The 17,288-nt window shown below is 47.5% G+C and overlaps 1 protein-coding gene across 1 annotated transcript in view; it reads left to right on the top strand.

Moving 5' to 3' along the window:
* LOC308674096 (polycystin-1-like) overlaps positions 1–17,288 on the top strand; it is a gene marked incomplete at its 5' end in the record, with an annotated part of 192,725 nt that overhangs the window by 85,005 nt on the left and 90,432 nt on the right. Inside the window, 5 exons of the mRNA XM_081338298.1 lie at positions 1,388–1,563; positions 2,024–2,157; positions 6,420–10,042; positions 12,088–12,234; positions 16,200–16,343. Coding sequence (XP_081194424.1) covers positions 1,388–1,563; positions 2,024–2,157; positions 6,420–10,042; positions 12,088–12,234; positions 16,200–16,343 — 4,224 coding nt within the window. The remainder of the gene's footprint in view (positions 1–1,387; positions 1,564–2,023; positions 2,158–6,419; positions 10,043–12,087; positions 12,235–16,199; positions 16,344–17,288) is intronic.

Genomic DNA, 17,288 nt, shown 5'->3' on the forward strand with positions numbered 1-17,288 from the left:
CTTCAGGATCTGGCCTTCTAAAGAGCAGTCAGGGTTGATCTCCTCTAGGACTGACCACTTTGATCGCCTTGCAGTCAATACCAATAAGAAGGCATCATAAAGAAGATAAAAAGGATAATAGCAGCATTCCAATCATACAGCACGAGTAAATATATTTAGGCATTAGACATTATTAGACTGTTGAAAGTTAGGTGTTCAGCAGAGTGATGGCATGAGGGGAAAAATTGTATTTGTGTCTTGTTGTTTTGGCAATCAATGCTCCATAGTGGTATCCTAAGGGGAGGAATTGGCACAGTTTATGTCCAGGATGTGAGAGGTCTGTAAATACTTTATCAGCCCTCAAATCAAATCAAATCAACCTTTTTTGTCAGAGTACAACATGTGTACAATGAGATTAGCTGAGCCTCCCTTCGTGTACTCCCCCCCCCAATGCAATGAACCCTACTAACAAACACAGGTCAATGTACAGGTCCCCAGTGGAAGGCAGCCTGGTTGCAATTGTTCTTTCTGCAGTCTTGACTATTCCGTTGGAGTCTGTGCCTGTCCTGTTTGGTTGCTGTACCAAACCAGACAGTTACAGAAGTACAAATGAGAAAGTCAGTAATTCCTCTGTAAAACTATATCAACAGCTCCTGGGGCAGTCTAAACTTCCTGAGTTAAAGCAGGAAGAACATTCTTTGTTGTGCCTTTTTAATGGTGGTTCTAAAGTTGTTCTAATAAGGCTGCTTCTACAGCCCAGAGAAGCAAGTTTAATTAATGCACCTACTAGATGATGGAAAAGTGAACAGTTTTGATTTAGTCGAGACAAACTGTTTTGCCTTGTTAAACCTCAAAGCCGAAATGAGCAATTGATGTGAGCTAAAGGTCTTGGCTATCTCGGGTTAATTCTGCCACTTGGTGTACCCTTCCTTGTCTAGATCATCAAGATTTTCTCCATGATATTTCAGGGGCCATTGGGTGTTGGTTGTTACTTTGGTCTTCACATGCCGCCTTTCTCATTGTCAAGCTACTCTGGGCAGCTTACAAATTCTGACTCCAGGAAGAATCCCCCAATAGCTCCCTTGGCTAAGATGAGGGAGAACAATTCTTCCAAATTATCCAGGGATCTTCATAGCAGAATGGAAATCTTCATATGATTTTCCCTGATTTAGTATTCTAACCAAGATGCCATTCCGGGGTGTGAGAAGGGATTGAAAGGAGGGCCACTTCGGCAGTTTAAGTGGAAATAAAGAGAGAAACAAAGGGCAGAGCATGATTTATAAATCACCTCGTGATCCACCTCGTGATCTGGCAGGAAAAAGAACGGTGAACATTAGGAAACAGCAGGTGCCCCCAGTTCTGTATTGGTGGATGATGTGGCCAAGTGGTTTGTCTGTGGTCTCTCCAGCTTACAGCCTCAAACAATGTCAGCAATGTCACCGTGTGCTACAACATCACTGTGGAGGAGATGAACAGGATGAAGGACCTGATGGTCTCGGGGATCTTGCCACACGTTCCTCAGAACAGCACTCTGGAACTGTCAGCAACTGTGACTGTGGATTCAGCTGTCGATGCCAGATTCCTGTGAGTTTCCGCTGCTCTCCAGCAGACCCAAGGGAGGGAGATGCACCCTTCCCTGGCATTCAGGCCAGTGAGTGGTCCAGAAAGACCAGTAGGAATGCCCTTTGAGAGATGCAGCCTTGCCTGGATTAATATATGGAGATCCAATAAGGGAGATCCAATCAGGGAAAGGCTGTGTTAATGTCATTTTGTGCCTTTTACTTTTGCACACCTTTTACACACATCCTGCTAGAGAGAAGTTCCTTGAGGATGGACTTGTACTGGACTAAACCTCTGCTCCCAGTGACCGATCCAGATTGGATCCTTTTATTTCTGTTTCTCTCAATAATAATACATACTTTAAAACCACTGTGAATTTGTTTCCCTCTGCAAGAGTCTTTTCTACTTTGGCCAAAAAAAGTACATTGAGTTAACAACTGACCTGTTGCTCTTCTACTGATCTTCTCGTTTTGTGACTCCCCAGATGGGACTTTGGTGATGGTGACCAAGTCATTTTGGAGTTTCATCCTCCCTACAATGAATCCTTCCTGAAACCAGATCCCAAGATTCACCAGGTGGAAATTGGGCACAATCTGTCCCATATCTACCAAGATCCAGGTGAGAAATTCTTGGATATTTGAAATGAAAATCAGGTAGGACGCACACTTCCTGCAGCCTCCGTATCTCTTCAGCAAATCATGACTAAGTAGACTATGTACAGTTCAAAGGAGTGGAAGGATCAGGATGAAGCCTTGCATTAGAGTTAACTTAAAATCTCCTAATACGGGGTCCCCAACCTATGGGCCACTGCCCACTACCGGTCCATGGCCCGTCCAGAACCAGGCTGCAATAGTGGCGGGCGAGCGTGCATGTGTCTGCAGCTCCACTTGTGCACGCAGTGGGTGGGCAAGTAAGTGTGTGCATGCAGCTCCATTTGTGCGACCGCACATGCCCGCCACTTGAACAAATGGAGCTGCTGCACTTGCCCACCACTCACATGGAACCATCCCGCTTTCTCCCCCCCCCATCCTCAAAGCTGGAGAGGTTGGAGACCGCACTCCTAATAGGATTGCTCCCACAATAATGAACAACTATCTGTCCCATTTAAAGCTAAAACTGAGGCAGAACCAAAGACTTTCAGCTTCACAGGCAGTCCTAAGGCCACAGATCTGCACCCTCAGCCTCTTATCATTGCTGAAATTGGCTAATGTCTCTTGTCTTTTTACTTTCTCTCCTTTCCTGTTCTTCTCACCACCACCTCCTTCTCTTCTGTCCCACTGGGTGCCATCCTCAGGTAGCCCTTTTATAACTCTTGCAATGATCGTCACCCTCCTCATATATTCGGAACTGGCTAAATGGCAGGGTTTGGATAGGAGAAATCGGGTTTAAGAGAGAGGGGAAGGGGAGCACGTACGGCGGTCTTTCTCAGCCTTGGCAAGTTTAACACGGATGGAGTTCAGCTCCCAGAATTCCCCAGCCAGCATGTCTAAACTGGGGCAGGAAAAAAAACACGGCACTGTGAAGTCTGATACCCCAAGGTCTGTTTTTGCAAAATAACCTTGGCTGCCTTACTAGCCAGCATTGTGCATTGCTGGTTGTGGTTTACAACCTGCTCATAATGTCATTATTATTTATTCATCTGTTTCTGTGCTTGTATGTTGCTGTGTATTTATTTGCACATCAGATGCTGCTGTGGGTCTTGGCGAGAGGGAAAAGGGCAAACCCCCCCCCACCCCCCAGCTCCTTTTCTGGCTTGTTTTCCTTGGTTCTCTCACCAGCAAAAGGAGGAGGGTGGTTAATGAAACAGAAGATGGGCAGAGAATTGCCAGTAGGGACAATTTCTGAAAGTATAGAAATTTCACTTTATACATCTTGGGGGCCTTTGAGTTACTTTATAAGTAAATTGGGGTGGTGATTTAATTTAGAATGCATACAGTCCTCATTTAACAACTGTTTGAAGATGGAACCTAGAGAGACTTACAACCCAAATTTGAAGTTCTGACAGGTTCCCCCCGCCCCACCCCCACCCCCCACCCCACCCCCTGAGTCACAAAATTGTATTTTGGACACTTGGCAATTAACCCATATTTAACCCATGTCCTGTTACCGCAATTTTATGTTGGGTTTTGTTGTTTTTTTGTCAGAAATTGCTGTTTATTTCTGGTTTCTGGCAAAAAAAAAACCAACAACACATTGTGGACAATGGATTCACTTAATGATCACTGTGTTCACTTAATGACCTCAGTGATTCACTTAATAACCAGCACAACTGATGTCTGTAATTTTTATTTATTTATCAAAATTCTATCCTGCCCATTTTGCCAAGGCTCAATTTTGGGCTCAACTACTTGCAATGGGTTCCCGAATGCAACCCTTTTTAATCTTTCTTGATCTTGACCTGCATTTTGCAGTTACTTATAAAAATGAAAAATAAAATGTAAATCCTTGTGTTTGATCATTAGCCATGGTCCATTTACAGCTCTCAGATCTCTTGCTGGTGAATCAGTGGACAAATGGATGAATCCTGTTCAGGGCCATTGGTGGCGGATGAGTCAAGAAAGCCAAGATGTTGGCTTCATTTTGTGTAGTTGATGACCCAAAAAAAATTAAGGGGGGGAAGTGATGAAGTACAGGTAGTCCTCGACTTACAACAGTTCACTTAGTGACTGTTCAGAGTTACAGTGGCATTGAAAAAGTGCCCTCCAAGCCACAGCCGAGCAAGACACCTGCCTGTCTGCCCAACGGCACTCTTCCTCCTGTCCGAGGTTTTCATTGTTGTGAGCATTTCTGTTGAGGATTGGCAGTGGGGATGGGGTGGGGGGTGTTTGGTTTTTATTTCCCCCATCTGCTGGGTGGTTGCAGCAGGTTTTTGGTCAGTCCACATGACCCTGGGACACTGTGACCGTCATAAATATGAATCAGTTGCCAAGCATCTGAATGTAAATCACAAGACCCTGGAGATGCTGCAACATTCCAGTTGATCGGTGCTTCTGGGCTCAGAAGTGCCAGGATCAGCGCCAAGCTCCAGCTGGATCCTGGCGCCGATCCTGGCGCTTCCGCTGAGCCCTGACAGCCCCGAAGAAGTGCTGATCCTGGTGCTCCACTGAGCCCTGACAGCCCCAGCCATCTCTCGCTCAGGCTTGTGCGGTGCTGCCACCGGTTCAGCTCATTCCCCTCCCCCGCTACCACTTTTCTAGGATGATCACGTACCACCTGCTAGGTGCCAATGTACCACAGGTGGTACCCGTACCACTGGTTGAAAAGAGTGCTAGGAAAAGGAAAAGGGTGCTGCCAATCAAATTGTGTATGCAGTTTTCAAGTTTGGAGAGTTTTATGAGCTTTTCATGTATGTTCTTTTAAGCAAAGATTTAAAGGAGCTGAGCAGGTTTATTATTTTATTAGACGTATGTGTTATTCTCATAACTGACTTATGAGCAGTTTACAATTCTGCTATGTGTGAACAGAATTAAAGAAATAAAACCATAAATAAACATTAAATATACCAATGCTGAGGGGTCATAAAAACTCAGAGCATCATATATAGTCTCAGGTTGGGGGGGGTCTCATTTAATTAATCCTCCCCCCCAAAAGAAAAGGCCTGATGAAATAATCCAGTTTTGACTGCCTTCCTAATCCTTCAAAATTGAGACAAGTGAAAATGTGGAGGAAGTTATTCTAGGGAAGGGAAGTCGCACTCAATGTCAATAAATGAGAATACAAATAGATGAACTTTTCAGATAACATGAAAATAAAGCCAAATGTTGGCTCCAAATTCTGAGCTTAAAAAAAAAAGACCACGAAGAGGAAACAGATGCGCTCAGTCAGTTCTCTTTCTGCCATAATGGACAGTTTCCTTCTCTTTGCATTCATCCATTCAATTCTGTCTTTTCCTTACCGTGAGGGACGGTTGCATTTCGATGCATGGCTCAGAGGCAGGCTGGAGGGGTTTAGGACAACTCGCCATGGCTGACTTGTCCAGGCCAACTCACCGTGAGACCAGTCGCCACGGGACAATTCAAGGCGTGTTAACTCAAGAAAGGGACAAGCGAATTGCAGCAGGCCTTGTCTTGCTTTAGGTTTGAACCTTCTTAAGTTAGAGGTCCTTGATGGTGGGCGCAGTTCACTTGTCCTTTCTTGAATTATCCCGCATTGAATTGTCCCATGGCGAGTCAGCCGTGGCTAGTTGGTCGTAGCAAGTTGTCCCATTCCGGGCTGGAGTGGGTAGTGAAGGAATTATTGGCCATCTTAGTTTGCCATTTGTGAGGCAAAGAATCAAATCAAATCCTATTCCAGGTAAAAACATCTGGAGTAGGGGAAGAAAACGGATTTCTTAGACATTAGCAGGCCCTCCTTCTTTCTATCAGCACGAAGGGCTAAACTGTGTTTCAGGCTGTGGCATCCCTGTATAACGCATCCTGGGGGCAAAGATCCCAGCGTCAAGGGTGCTTTGAGTTTATCAGAGTGGCTGGCTTCCTGCTCAGCAAAGATGTGGCACTTCTGGCATGGTTGAAAGGAGGGGAAATACACATTGGTTGAGTTTGCCTGGCAAGCTATAGACCAGGGGGGTCCAACCTTGGCAATCTTAAAATTGTGGACCAACTCTCAGAATTCTCTAGTCAGCCATGCTGGTTGGGAGTTGAAGTCCACAAGTTTTAATTGCCAAGTTGGACATTCCTGCTATAGACTGACTGACTGAAGTGAGATTGGGAAGTTTGTACTGAGTTAACAGGCCATCCCATGAAACCATGGTCTGGTTTTTCTGCTTGAGCATAACAGACTGTGAGAGTTCAGCAATGTTGATTTTTAATCCTGACCTGGATTTCTGATCCATTGGGAAAATGAACAGTTCTGATTCTTCTTCCTGTAATTTTTCCATGCAGGTGAATACAGCCTGGTTGTTGTAGTCTCCAATGAATTTGAGAACCTCACCTATTCAACTCCTGTCCACGTCTACGCTCGCCTGACAGAAGTGGCAATGCAAGTAGCCTCAGATGTTTTGGTTGTGGGCCACACTGTCACCTTTGAAGCTCAAGTGATGCCCTCTGGCTTCGGAGTCTCTTATACCTGGAATTTTGGGGATGGTTCAGAGGCATTTGTGGAAAGCCAGACTGCCGTAGTCCACACCTATAGTTCCAGGGGGATATACAAGGTCCGGGTTCAAGCAAACAACACCATCAGCGCTGTTGAGACGTGGCAGCATTACCAGGTCTTTGAAGAGATCAGTGGGTTGTGGGTGTCCTTGAATGAAACCATAGAGCTTCGCACACCGATTGAGATCCGTGCTTCTGTGGAAACAGGAGATAATATCACCTGGATATTTGACATGGGTGATGGGACGGTTGTGGAGACTCCTGTGGCATCCGTAAAACACACTTATTTAAAGGAGATGAACTACACAGTAAATGTAACTGCGATGAATCCAGTCAATTCTCTTTCCCGAGCTGTGCCCGTCCAGATATTTGTGCTGATGGTGCTCAAGATTGAGCCTTCCTCTTGCATCCGAGAAGACCCTGAAGTGCAGCTCACAGCTCACGTTTCAGGTAATCCTCAAAACTACTTTTTTGACTGGACATTTGGTGACGGCTCGTCCAACATCACCGTGTATGGTGATCCAACAGTGATACACAACTTCACCCTCAGCGGAATATTCTCCCTGTCTTTGGTCCTTTCCAGCAAAGTCAACAAAGCACAGTATTATACAGAGATTTGTGTGGAGCCCGAGATCACCAACGTGACACTTTTGGTAAGGCCAGAACTGGTGTGGCTTGGCAACGAGACCAAATTTCAAGTCACAGCCTTGCCACCTTATCACTACCGTTATCTTTGGGACTTTGGGACTAACGACTCGGCCAGGTTTGGTGGAACCGAAGTGAGCTATACCTACAAAAGTCCAGGTGACTATATGGTCATGGTGACTGTTTGCAACAATATCTCTTTCAACAAGGTCTCAGCATTAGTGGAAGTCCAGGAGCCGGTTAGGGTAGCCAAGATTGAGTCAAACAGCTCAAAGGTTTTGGAGCTGAACCAAATTTATCTCTTCTGGGCCAACGTCACCGGGACCAAAGTTAGTTATTTGTGGTACTTTGGGGATGGGACTTCCCAGCTGGGAAAATTCATCACCCATTCTTACAACAAGAGTGGTACCCATACCATCAGTTTGACGTGCTGGAATGATGTCAGCTTCCACGAGGCAAAGCTGAATGTGACCGTGAAGAGGCGCCTACAGGGCCTGAGCATCAACGCCAGCAGGACAGTGGTGCCTCTGAATGGTTCTGTGAGTTTCACAGCTACCCTGCTGGCTGGCACTGCCATCCAGTATTCTTGGATCCTGTGCGATAGGTGCACGTCGATCCCTGGCCTTTCCACCATTTCCTACACTTTTCGCTCTGTTGGGACATTCAACGTGATAGTGACAGCAAAGAATGAGATTGGGGTCCTGCAGAGCAGCATCTTCATCTATGTCTTACAGCAGATAGAAGGTCTGCAGATCTCTGGGGGGGACTTCCTGGACAACATCTACTTCCCCACCAATAAGACGCTGCAACTCCAAGCAACCGTGAAGGACGGAACAAACATCTCTTACAGCTGGACCGTCCTGAAGGAAAGTCACCCTGTGCAGACATTTACCGGGAAAACGTTCTCCTTAGTCATTCTGGAAGCCGGCGTCTTTGCTGTCCATCTGAAAGCCACCAACATGCTGGGAAGCTCGGCTGTGAACAAGACGGTGGAGTTCATTGAGGAGGTGGGTGCCTTAAAGCCAACTGCCACCCCCAACCCTGTTGCAGTCAACGCATCTGTTAACATAAGCGCCAGTGCAACTGCAGGAAGTGAGCTGCTGTACACCTGGCACTTTGAAGATGGCCTTTCTCTCTGCACAGCCTCCAGTACCATCGCACACTCTTTCCCAAGTCCAGGTGCCCAAATCATTGTTGTGGTGGCAGGAAACAAGTTTGGTTCTGTCAATGCTTCCCTTGTGGTATACGTACAGGAACCAGTAGTGGGCCCAGAGATTAGCATCATAAGGCCAAACAGCAGTTCTGTAGAATCGGGCACTGTGGTGAACTTTGCTGGGGAGCTTGAAAGAGGATCTGACGTACTCTGGACATGGAAGATGCAGAACAAAACCATCTCAGGCCAAAGGGTAGCTCTAGATTTTCCCCTGGCAGGAATTTTCCTTGTCTGCTTGAATGCTTCTAATGACGTCAGCTGGGATGTAGCTTACCTCACTCTGACGGTGCAAGATGCAATCCAGGGTCTGAAGCTCAGCGTAAGCCAGGATGTGCTGCAGCCAGGGGAACTGGTCTCTTTTGTGGTTGAAATATCTTCGGGTTCCTCTGTGAGCTACAGGGTCACCATTGGGGGTAACCATTCCGAGATCCTCAGTGCTTCCAGTTTCACCTATAAGTTCAGCCAGGTTGGAGAGTACTTAGTGAGAGTAGCTGCAGAGAATCAAGTAAGTGTGGCGTACGCTGAGCATCTCATTGTGGTGCTGGAGGCCGTGCGTGGCCTCCAGATCACCGATTGCTGTGAACGAGGAATGCCTGCAGCGGTGGAGAAACAGTTCACAGCTCGGATTGAGAGTGGCTCACAGGTGTCTTACGTCTGGCAGTTCACCTTAGTAAAAGCGCAGCAACATTCCCAGGTTCACTTAGAGGGCCAAAGTGTCTCTTACACCCCAGAAGCAGCAGGCCAGTTGGAAATCCATCTGCGTGCTTTCAACAGTCTGAGCAGCCTGAACATAACTCTAGTGATCCAAGTGCAAGATTTCATCCTGCAGCTCTCCATCCAGCCCGTGGATTCCTTTGTCAACCGCACAACTTCATTCGAAGCATCCGTGCTGCCCAGTGCCAGAGAAGTCCTGTTTTGGTGGTGTTTTGGGGATGGCTCTCCAGCTGTGCAAACCAGCCAGCCATCTGTCAACCATGTTTATCTGAGGCCGGGTGATTATGCGGTGGAGGTGAATGCCACTAACCTCATCAGCTTCTCCGTTGCCCACCGCACGGTCACAGTCCGAATCCTGGAGTGTGAGGAGCCAGAAGCAGAGCTTGCTTTACCTGCTCAGGTGTTTATGAAACGATCCCAGAAGAATTATCTGGAGGCCCAGATTGACTTGCGAGGCTGCACCAGGTACCAGACTGCCTATGTCTGGGAGATCTACAAAGCCCCGAGCTGCCTACAACGGGATGCTTTGGCCAAAGTCCAGTTGGTCAGTGTGGATATGAGCCGGCCACAGTTGGTCATCCCCAGGCTTACCCTGGATCTTGGCAACTACTGCTTCAAATTCTTAGTCTCTTTCGGTGATACGCCTCTGTCCAAAAGCATTTTTGCCAATGTGACAGTTTTGCCCAATAAACTGGTACCCATCATTGATGGAGGATCGTACCGGGTGTGGTCCAGCACCAGGGACTTGATCTTGGATGGCGAGAAATCCTATGACCCTAACTGGGAAGACTGGGAACAGACACCCTTATATTATCACTGGACTTGCGTATCATGTTCCAAGGTAAGTGAACCTGGATGTTGCCCCCCAAATTGAGTACCTGCTCTCAGCCTAGGGACTCCCTGTTTTTACTTGGTTGTAAGTCCCCTAGAGTGGCCTCTTGGTAAGATGAACGGCAAATAAATTAATTAAGCAAACAAATAGATAAATAAATATCTCCACCCAGCTAAATGCGGGATCTGGCTTTGCTGTCCAGCGCTTCGAGGTTTTAGGGCAAGGGATTGGCTAACCTGTAATCCCTCACGCTTCTGCTGTGACTTTGGCCACTGATTGTGAAGCACACAGCACCAGAGTGGGTCAGGGTTGTCAGTTGCTGACCTGAGACTGCCAGGCAACACAAGTCTTAGGAGTGGTCCATGCTGCTCACTCCCAGCACCAGCTCAGCACAGGAAATCCAGGCTCTCCAAACCTCTGTATTTGGTTTCACAGACAAAATGCTCTTTCTGTTGAGGCGTTTCCACTGATTTTCAGCTGGAATCCACCTACTAGTAATTTAAAACTTTAAGCCTTCTTTTTTCTCTTTATACATTGGATATTTTGGATTTTAAAGGTGGTTGCTTATTTCCTCAAATTAAATTCCAGGGCTCTCACTGAAGGATGTAACTGTTAGCCCAGTGAGCAATCTTGCATCTGCACCAGTGTTTTACTAGACAGACTGAGCTGCTCTGTAAATGCCCCGTTCATTTCCTAGGTAGAAAAGTTTCCACTTTGCCTCCCAAAAAGAGGCTTTTCTTAAGACTGAGAGAGAGAGAGGCACTTTAATTTGCCCAATTGCCTCTTCTGTTCAGTTGTGGGAGTTCTACGGTATCTGGTTGTGAGCAGCTGGGGTCATTCATGAAAGAGGAGAACCAGAAAATCTAAGACAAAAACAAATGGAAGAAAAATCTGCATTCCCTTGTTTAATTTTGCAGATGGGGCCGTGGGGGTGAAGTGTTAAGAAAGGCCTGGAGTGGTTTTTTTTTTAAAAAAAAAAGAGAGCAAGAAGAGAGGAGCATTCAAATTGGAGGACAACAGAAAGATGCAAACCTGACTTGAGAATATTTGATTGTGAATTAATTCAAGTGGCTTATGGGATAGATTGACACTGTTGATTAGGAATGACTTGAGATACTTGATTTAGATCAGCCACTTAACCTGCCTCTATTTTTCTTGCTGAGTTAAAACATAGTGTTAAATTATAGAACCACAGAATGTAAAGCTTGGAAGACAGCTCTGAGAGCATGGAAACCAGCCCCTGCAGATATTCTGACAATTGGCCATCCAGCCTCTTGAAACATTTCCTGAGAAATTGAGTCTACCGCTTCCTGTCCCACTGGTGAACAGCTCATAGTGCTAGGACATTTTTCCCGGTGCCCAACCCAGTTCAGCGTACTTTTCATATAAACCCCTTGTTTCATTATCCTGCTGTCTTCTGGAACACCTCTGAACACGAATCCTTCCAGATGTTTGAAAACAGCTGTTGGGTTTTCCCATCTCTAGCCCTAACACACCCAACGCTTCTCCTGGGTGCTGTATTTCAGGCTACTTACCATTTTGGTGGGTCACCTCTGGACTCCTCTGGCCTATTTTATGAAAACATTTTAATTTAAATTTGCCTTCCCCAGCCGGGTGTAACCCAGATGGTTGCTTATGACCAATATATTTCCTTTGGGCTTCCTCCTTTGGGGCAGAGGGCAGACTAGAGAATCTCTAATGTTTCCTTGATTTAAGGATGTCTCTAGTCTCCTGTCCCTTCCATCTTCCCAACATTTGGAGCTCCGCATCAAAGGCACGTATGAGAGAATTGTTCATTACACTTACCGTACTAATCTCAAACACCGCAATGAAGACAGCCTCGTGTTGGAAGCTTCCTCTGCTCAGCTACACCCACCAAGATATTAGAAATAGTCGTAGTGGGGTAAATGCATGTTTTATTCCGTGAGAAAGCACAAGGATGGAGTGGCTTGGTGGGCCCAGGCTAAAGCTTACGTTGGATCTGGCCAGTTGGGACACAACTAATTCTCTTCAGACTTCGAGGGTTTATCCTTCTTTGTCCTCACACAAACTAGAATTCACCTGGAGCGTGTGGCTTCAACTTCAGTGCCACAGGAGGACTTGTCACCATTCCTTGGGCAATGCTGGAAGCAGACGTGGAATACACGTTTGACCTCACCATCTCAAAACCAGGCATGGATTCAGAAGCCACAAATCAAACCGTATGTATGAACGAGGCTCTTTTCTCCTGCTTGTTCTGCCCGCCACGCAAATGCTTTTCACGCTGCCAAAGCTGATGTTTCAAAGTAGTGTGGAAAGAAAAGAGGGATATATTCCTTGGGGATCTTCCTCAGAAGGAAGCTGGCGTACAGCCAAGCAAAGTGCCACCGCCGGCATCATTGTCCTCAAGAATGCTTCTGGGCTTACACAGACCCCAGTGGAACTTGTAAAAAATACAGCATGTGGGTTTCTGCAAACCAGTATTCAGGTGGAGGGTGTACATCTGCCTAAAGAAAAAAAAAGGGGGGGGGAGAGCAGCCAGTTAAGATGGTGAGGAAGCCTCTCCTGGTGAAGTTGGATGGGAAGGGCCATTTGGCCATCCCGTCCCACTCCGTGCTCAGTGCAGGAATCCAAGTGAAAGCGCCACCTGCCTGGCCTCTGCTGGGAGGCATCCAGTGGAACCCACCTTCTCCATCAAACTGCCAGGAAATCTCGCCAGCACGTCTTCTGGTAAACGAGCTGACTGGCTGCCTCCCTGGCAGCCATATTTGAGAGAAGCCATGAACGCCAATAACGGAGAATATCTGTATCTCAGCGTTGACACGAGGGCTCCTTGCTGCTCTCGGAGCTTGGTTGTTTCCTGGCAATCCTTTCATTACCCATCTAGGTAACGTCATCAGTGCTGTTGATGAGGTTACCTGGTTTGGGTAATGAAACGGCTGCAAAAAAAAAGCCAAGCTCAGAGAGCGCCAGTGACCGATGGGTGCTTAGCGCCCCTGAACAGTTCAGGAGCAGCCAAGTGGATTTGTACGGAACCCTTTTGATCACAGGCTCCATCAAGAATCTGCGGTGGGAGAATTTAGTGGGAGAGGTGGGCTTGGTTTTGTGTCCGATCCCTGGAACGAGAACTAAGGCCTGACGTCGTTTTGCCAACTCCAGAGTTTGCCCTTTCTGCACTTGAGCCTTAAAAATGTGGCTCCTGGGCCAATTTGGCAGAAGGAAGAAGGGAAACCCTGTCCATCTAGAACAGGGGTAGGCAACCTTGCCTCTTTTATGACGCGTGGACTTCTGGGAGTTGAAGTCCACGAGTCGTAAAAGAGCCAGGGTTGCCTACCCCTGATCTAGAAGATGTACGTGTGCTTGTTGTGTCTCACGGCTCAGCAACAACTGTTGGGGTGCCGGGCTGTTAGCTCTAGCCTTGCAAAACCCCAGGAGAGTCTGGCAGCCCCTTTCCTGATTGAAAGCGTCTGCTCTGCAATCAAATATATTAGTTGAAAAAAATGCTGCCACACTTCTTCTAACTTTTGCTACTGTGCCCGAAGAGCAGCTCTCCTCCTATAATATCTTTGGGTGAACTGAGGTCCCGAAAAGGGGTTCCCAGACTGGGAGCCAGTCAGCACCTTAAAATGGTTCTCATCTGGTGACAGGGCCTCTACGTGAGCAGATGCACCCCGAGAGCCGGTGGGGAGGGCTCTTTGGAGAACACTTCCAGCCAGTCCCCTCTGCTCTCCGCAGGAGCCGGGTGTCCTCTTGGCAAAGCGGGGCCACCGTGGGAAGCATGGGGGAAGCTCTGGGCTCCTCACTTTGTCAGGTGTGTGCGTGTTCAGGGCTTCCTCTGTTTTTCTTCACCCGCCGCTTGGGAGACGTAGCGGGAGGGACAGTCCCACCCGGCTCTTGAATCCGTGCCTCCTGGAGGACTGAACTGAACTGCAGGAAGCCAAAAAAAACCCAACCCCTTATGGTTTAGATCACCAGCTTCAAGGGCTGCTCGGCATTTAGAGAGGCAGCTTGTCTTAAGTGAAAACCATAATTACCTTCATCATTCCCCCCCTCTCTCTCCCTCCCTCCCTCCTTCTCTCACTTTTTTGGAAACCGGAGGTTGGAAGGAAGGGTGGGGGAAAAAAGAACTCACTGTCAAATTGATAGTCTTTCAAGGACATTCCGTACTATCTGCTTTGCTTATAAGAATGCCAAACAAATGATCTGACTGGGAATTTGCAGGGCCGGAGGAGTAAACGGGGAGGAGGCGTTCGGGTCTCTTCAGAGTTTGCCATGCAGAGAGCATCTCGATGGCTCCCGCTAGAAGCAGGCGGACAGCCCTGATTTTGGGGTGTCTGGGTGGCGTTCCCAGATTCAGGAAGGTCTAGGCAGTAACCAGAGTGCCCGAGGAGAAGACCAGCTTCATGAGTCAGGATTTTGGAACATGATTTGGGCTGCCCTTTTGCTGCCTTTCCAAAGCACACGGTTCAATCTGAGTCAAAATCTCCTGGTGTATATTTTTCTGGCTGGCGTCTCTTGAGCAGTCCTCGACTTACGTCCACAATTTAGCCCAAAATCTCTAGTGTTTAGTTAAACATTTGTTAATTGGGTTTTTCCCCATTTTAAGACCTTTCTTGCCACAGTTGTTAAGTGAATCTGGCTTCCCTCATTGACTTTGCTTGTCAGGTCGTAAAAGGGGACATTGCAATGGTCATGAGACAGTTGTCAAGTGTCTGAATTTTGATCACATGACCACGGGGTTGCTTCAAAGGTTGTAAGTGTGAAAAATGGTCATAAGCAGTGGTGGGATTCAGCCGGTTCGCACCAGTTTGGCAGAACCGGTAGCTAATTTTTTGTTGCCCAGGCCCAGAACGGACTTCCAGAACCGGCATCCACACAGAGAACCGGTCATTCACTTATTTGAATCCCACCACTGGTCATAAGTTGCTTTTTTCAGTACCGTTGTAACTTTGAACAGTTACTAAATGAATTGTTGTACTGGGCTTCAGAACTTAGTGACCACGGTCTGGAACAGATTTCCTGATGTTTTGCTGTTAACGGAGGCCGGAATCTTTGGAGGCGAAATGCATAGACCACCATGAGTTCTCTAGACTGTGGTCTCCAAGTCCAGAAGCCTAACACTGCCCATTCCTTAATTGTCTAGCTCAGGGGTCTTCAAACTTGGCCCTTTTATGACTTGTGGACTTCAACTCCCAGGATCCCTCAGCCAGGGTTGGCTGAGGAATTCTGGGAGTTGAAGTCCACAAGTCATAAAAGGGCCAAGTTTGAAGACCCCTGGTCTAGCTGTTAGACTTTCATTGCCTAAGTCAATTAGTTGGGTTTTGTAACTGCAGTTATCAATATCCCTTCCTTCTTTTATCTGAGGATCTTGATGATTTTCTTCCTCAAAATCTGTTCAGGAAATATTTGAGAACCAGTCCTAAGGCATCTCCTCTTTAAGGAAGGCTTAGTTATGTTGACTATCCCTGGCTCTCTGCTTGGCCTCCTTTCCTTCTGCTCCGCTTGGTGGGCGAGCTGTTTCCAAGTTCCTGACCGGTATGCTAAAAGAGCCATTGGGAAATGTATATTCTTACGAGTGAAGAAGAAGCTCCTCTCTTTGCAAAGGAAGGGAAAGGACAGCAGGATGGAAAAGCATCATTGCTCCGAGTGTGATTCCCCCTTTCAGGATGTCGTGAACATCTCACGGGCACCATCTATGCAAACCCTAACCCTCTCTACCTTCGGCCCACCATTCTCGGGAAGAAGATCTGGGTCTGAAGTGCTAGGTCTTCAGGCTGGTAGGGAGACAAGAAAACAGCTTCTGGGAATCTCTTTCCGGGAAAGAGAGGGCCTTTGGGCAGGGCCGACTCAGAAGGCCTTCACCAGCACCGCTTCCGTGATCGGGGGTGGGGGTGAGATCCAAGGAGCCCCAAATGTCACCATTAGAATTTGGTGCTTGGTTCTCTCTTCTGCCTTTGGCTAGAAGGGAACCAGCATAAAAGAAGAAATAAGGGCACCGAAGAATTAAAGAAAATGTGGGGAGATGCCCTAGCAATGCACGTCCTCGGTGTACAGTTTGAATTTTCTGCTTGGGTATTTCTTGGCACGGCACGCACGCTGTCTTCCCCTCGCAGCAGGAGGATGCGAGGAGGAATCGTCTGAACTTCTCGGGCTTTCTTTGCTCTCTCCCTCCCTCCCTCTCTCCAAGGTCTTGCTGAAGAAAGGGACTGTCCCCATCGTGTCCCTGGAGTGCGTCTCCTGCAAGGCACAGTCTGTCTATGAGGTCAGCGGGAGCTCCTACGTGTACTTGGAGGGGACCTGCTTGAACTGCCAGAACAATTCCAACCAGGGGGTAAGAGGCGTGCTGGATGTCTCTGGGGCTCTGTGGGAGCAGTTTGGCTACAGAAAGGGCTTCTCTCCTCTCCTCTCCTCTCCTCTCCTCTCCTCTCCTCTCCTCTCCTCTCCTCTCCTTTCCTTCTCTCTTCTCTCCCCTCCCCTCCCCTTCTCTTTCCCTCCCCTCTCCTCTCCTCTTCTTCATTTTTCTTTTCTGCAAGATGCACACAGACAAGTCCAGTAAAAAGGGATTTTATTTCCCTCTCTTTGAAGCATATTGAGAAGGCCTTGTTAACAACTTAACTCTCAGCAAGACACGTTCTTATCCATCCCTCTATGCTGCAGTCTAGATTGCTTCACAGTGTTGTCGGCAGACCTCCACAACTTTTTGTGAAAGACATGCCGTCAAGCATCTCCAACACTTCCAGGCTTCAGCAATACCTCCAGCTCTGCTGCCACATTGCTTGCCACCAAAGAGCTCGGTGTGCCAGTTCTTCTGTGGCCTGCAATTGTTTTTCATTTATTGAGTTGTGAGGCCTGTTTTGGGGGTGTCACAAGGAAAAACCAGACTGGGTTATGTAGGTATAAAAATAATTTTCTCTTGAGGCTTGTAGAAGCAATAAATGATATAAGACCTTCCAAATGATAGTGATTTGGCCAAGGACAACACACACACACATACACCTACACCTACACAAAACAAAGATACGAATCCCTGTTTGCCGTTAGGGCTGCCCAGGGGCGTTCTTTTTCTTTGTCTTTTGCGTGTCTTTGGTGGGAAGACAGAACCAGCTTCCACGAATTGGTATCCCTCAGGCTTGGGGTCTTTCCACCCGTCTCCCACCTGGAGCACAGGGAGGATGGTCCAGCGGGCTGGAGCTGCACTCCCCTGGCTCAAGAATCTTGGCCTCGCCGCTTGCGTCTCCTGGAAGGTGAATTGCCAGCGTGGAACTGCCGGCGTCAG

This window comes from Vipera berus (assembly GCF_964194415.1).
Source record: "Vipera berus genome assembly, chromosome: 13".
NCBI lineage: Eukaryota > Metazoa > Chordata > Lepidosauria > Squamata > Viperidae > Vipera > Vipera berus.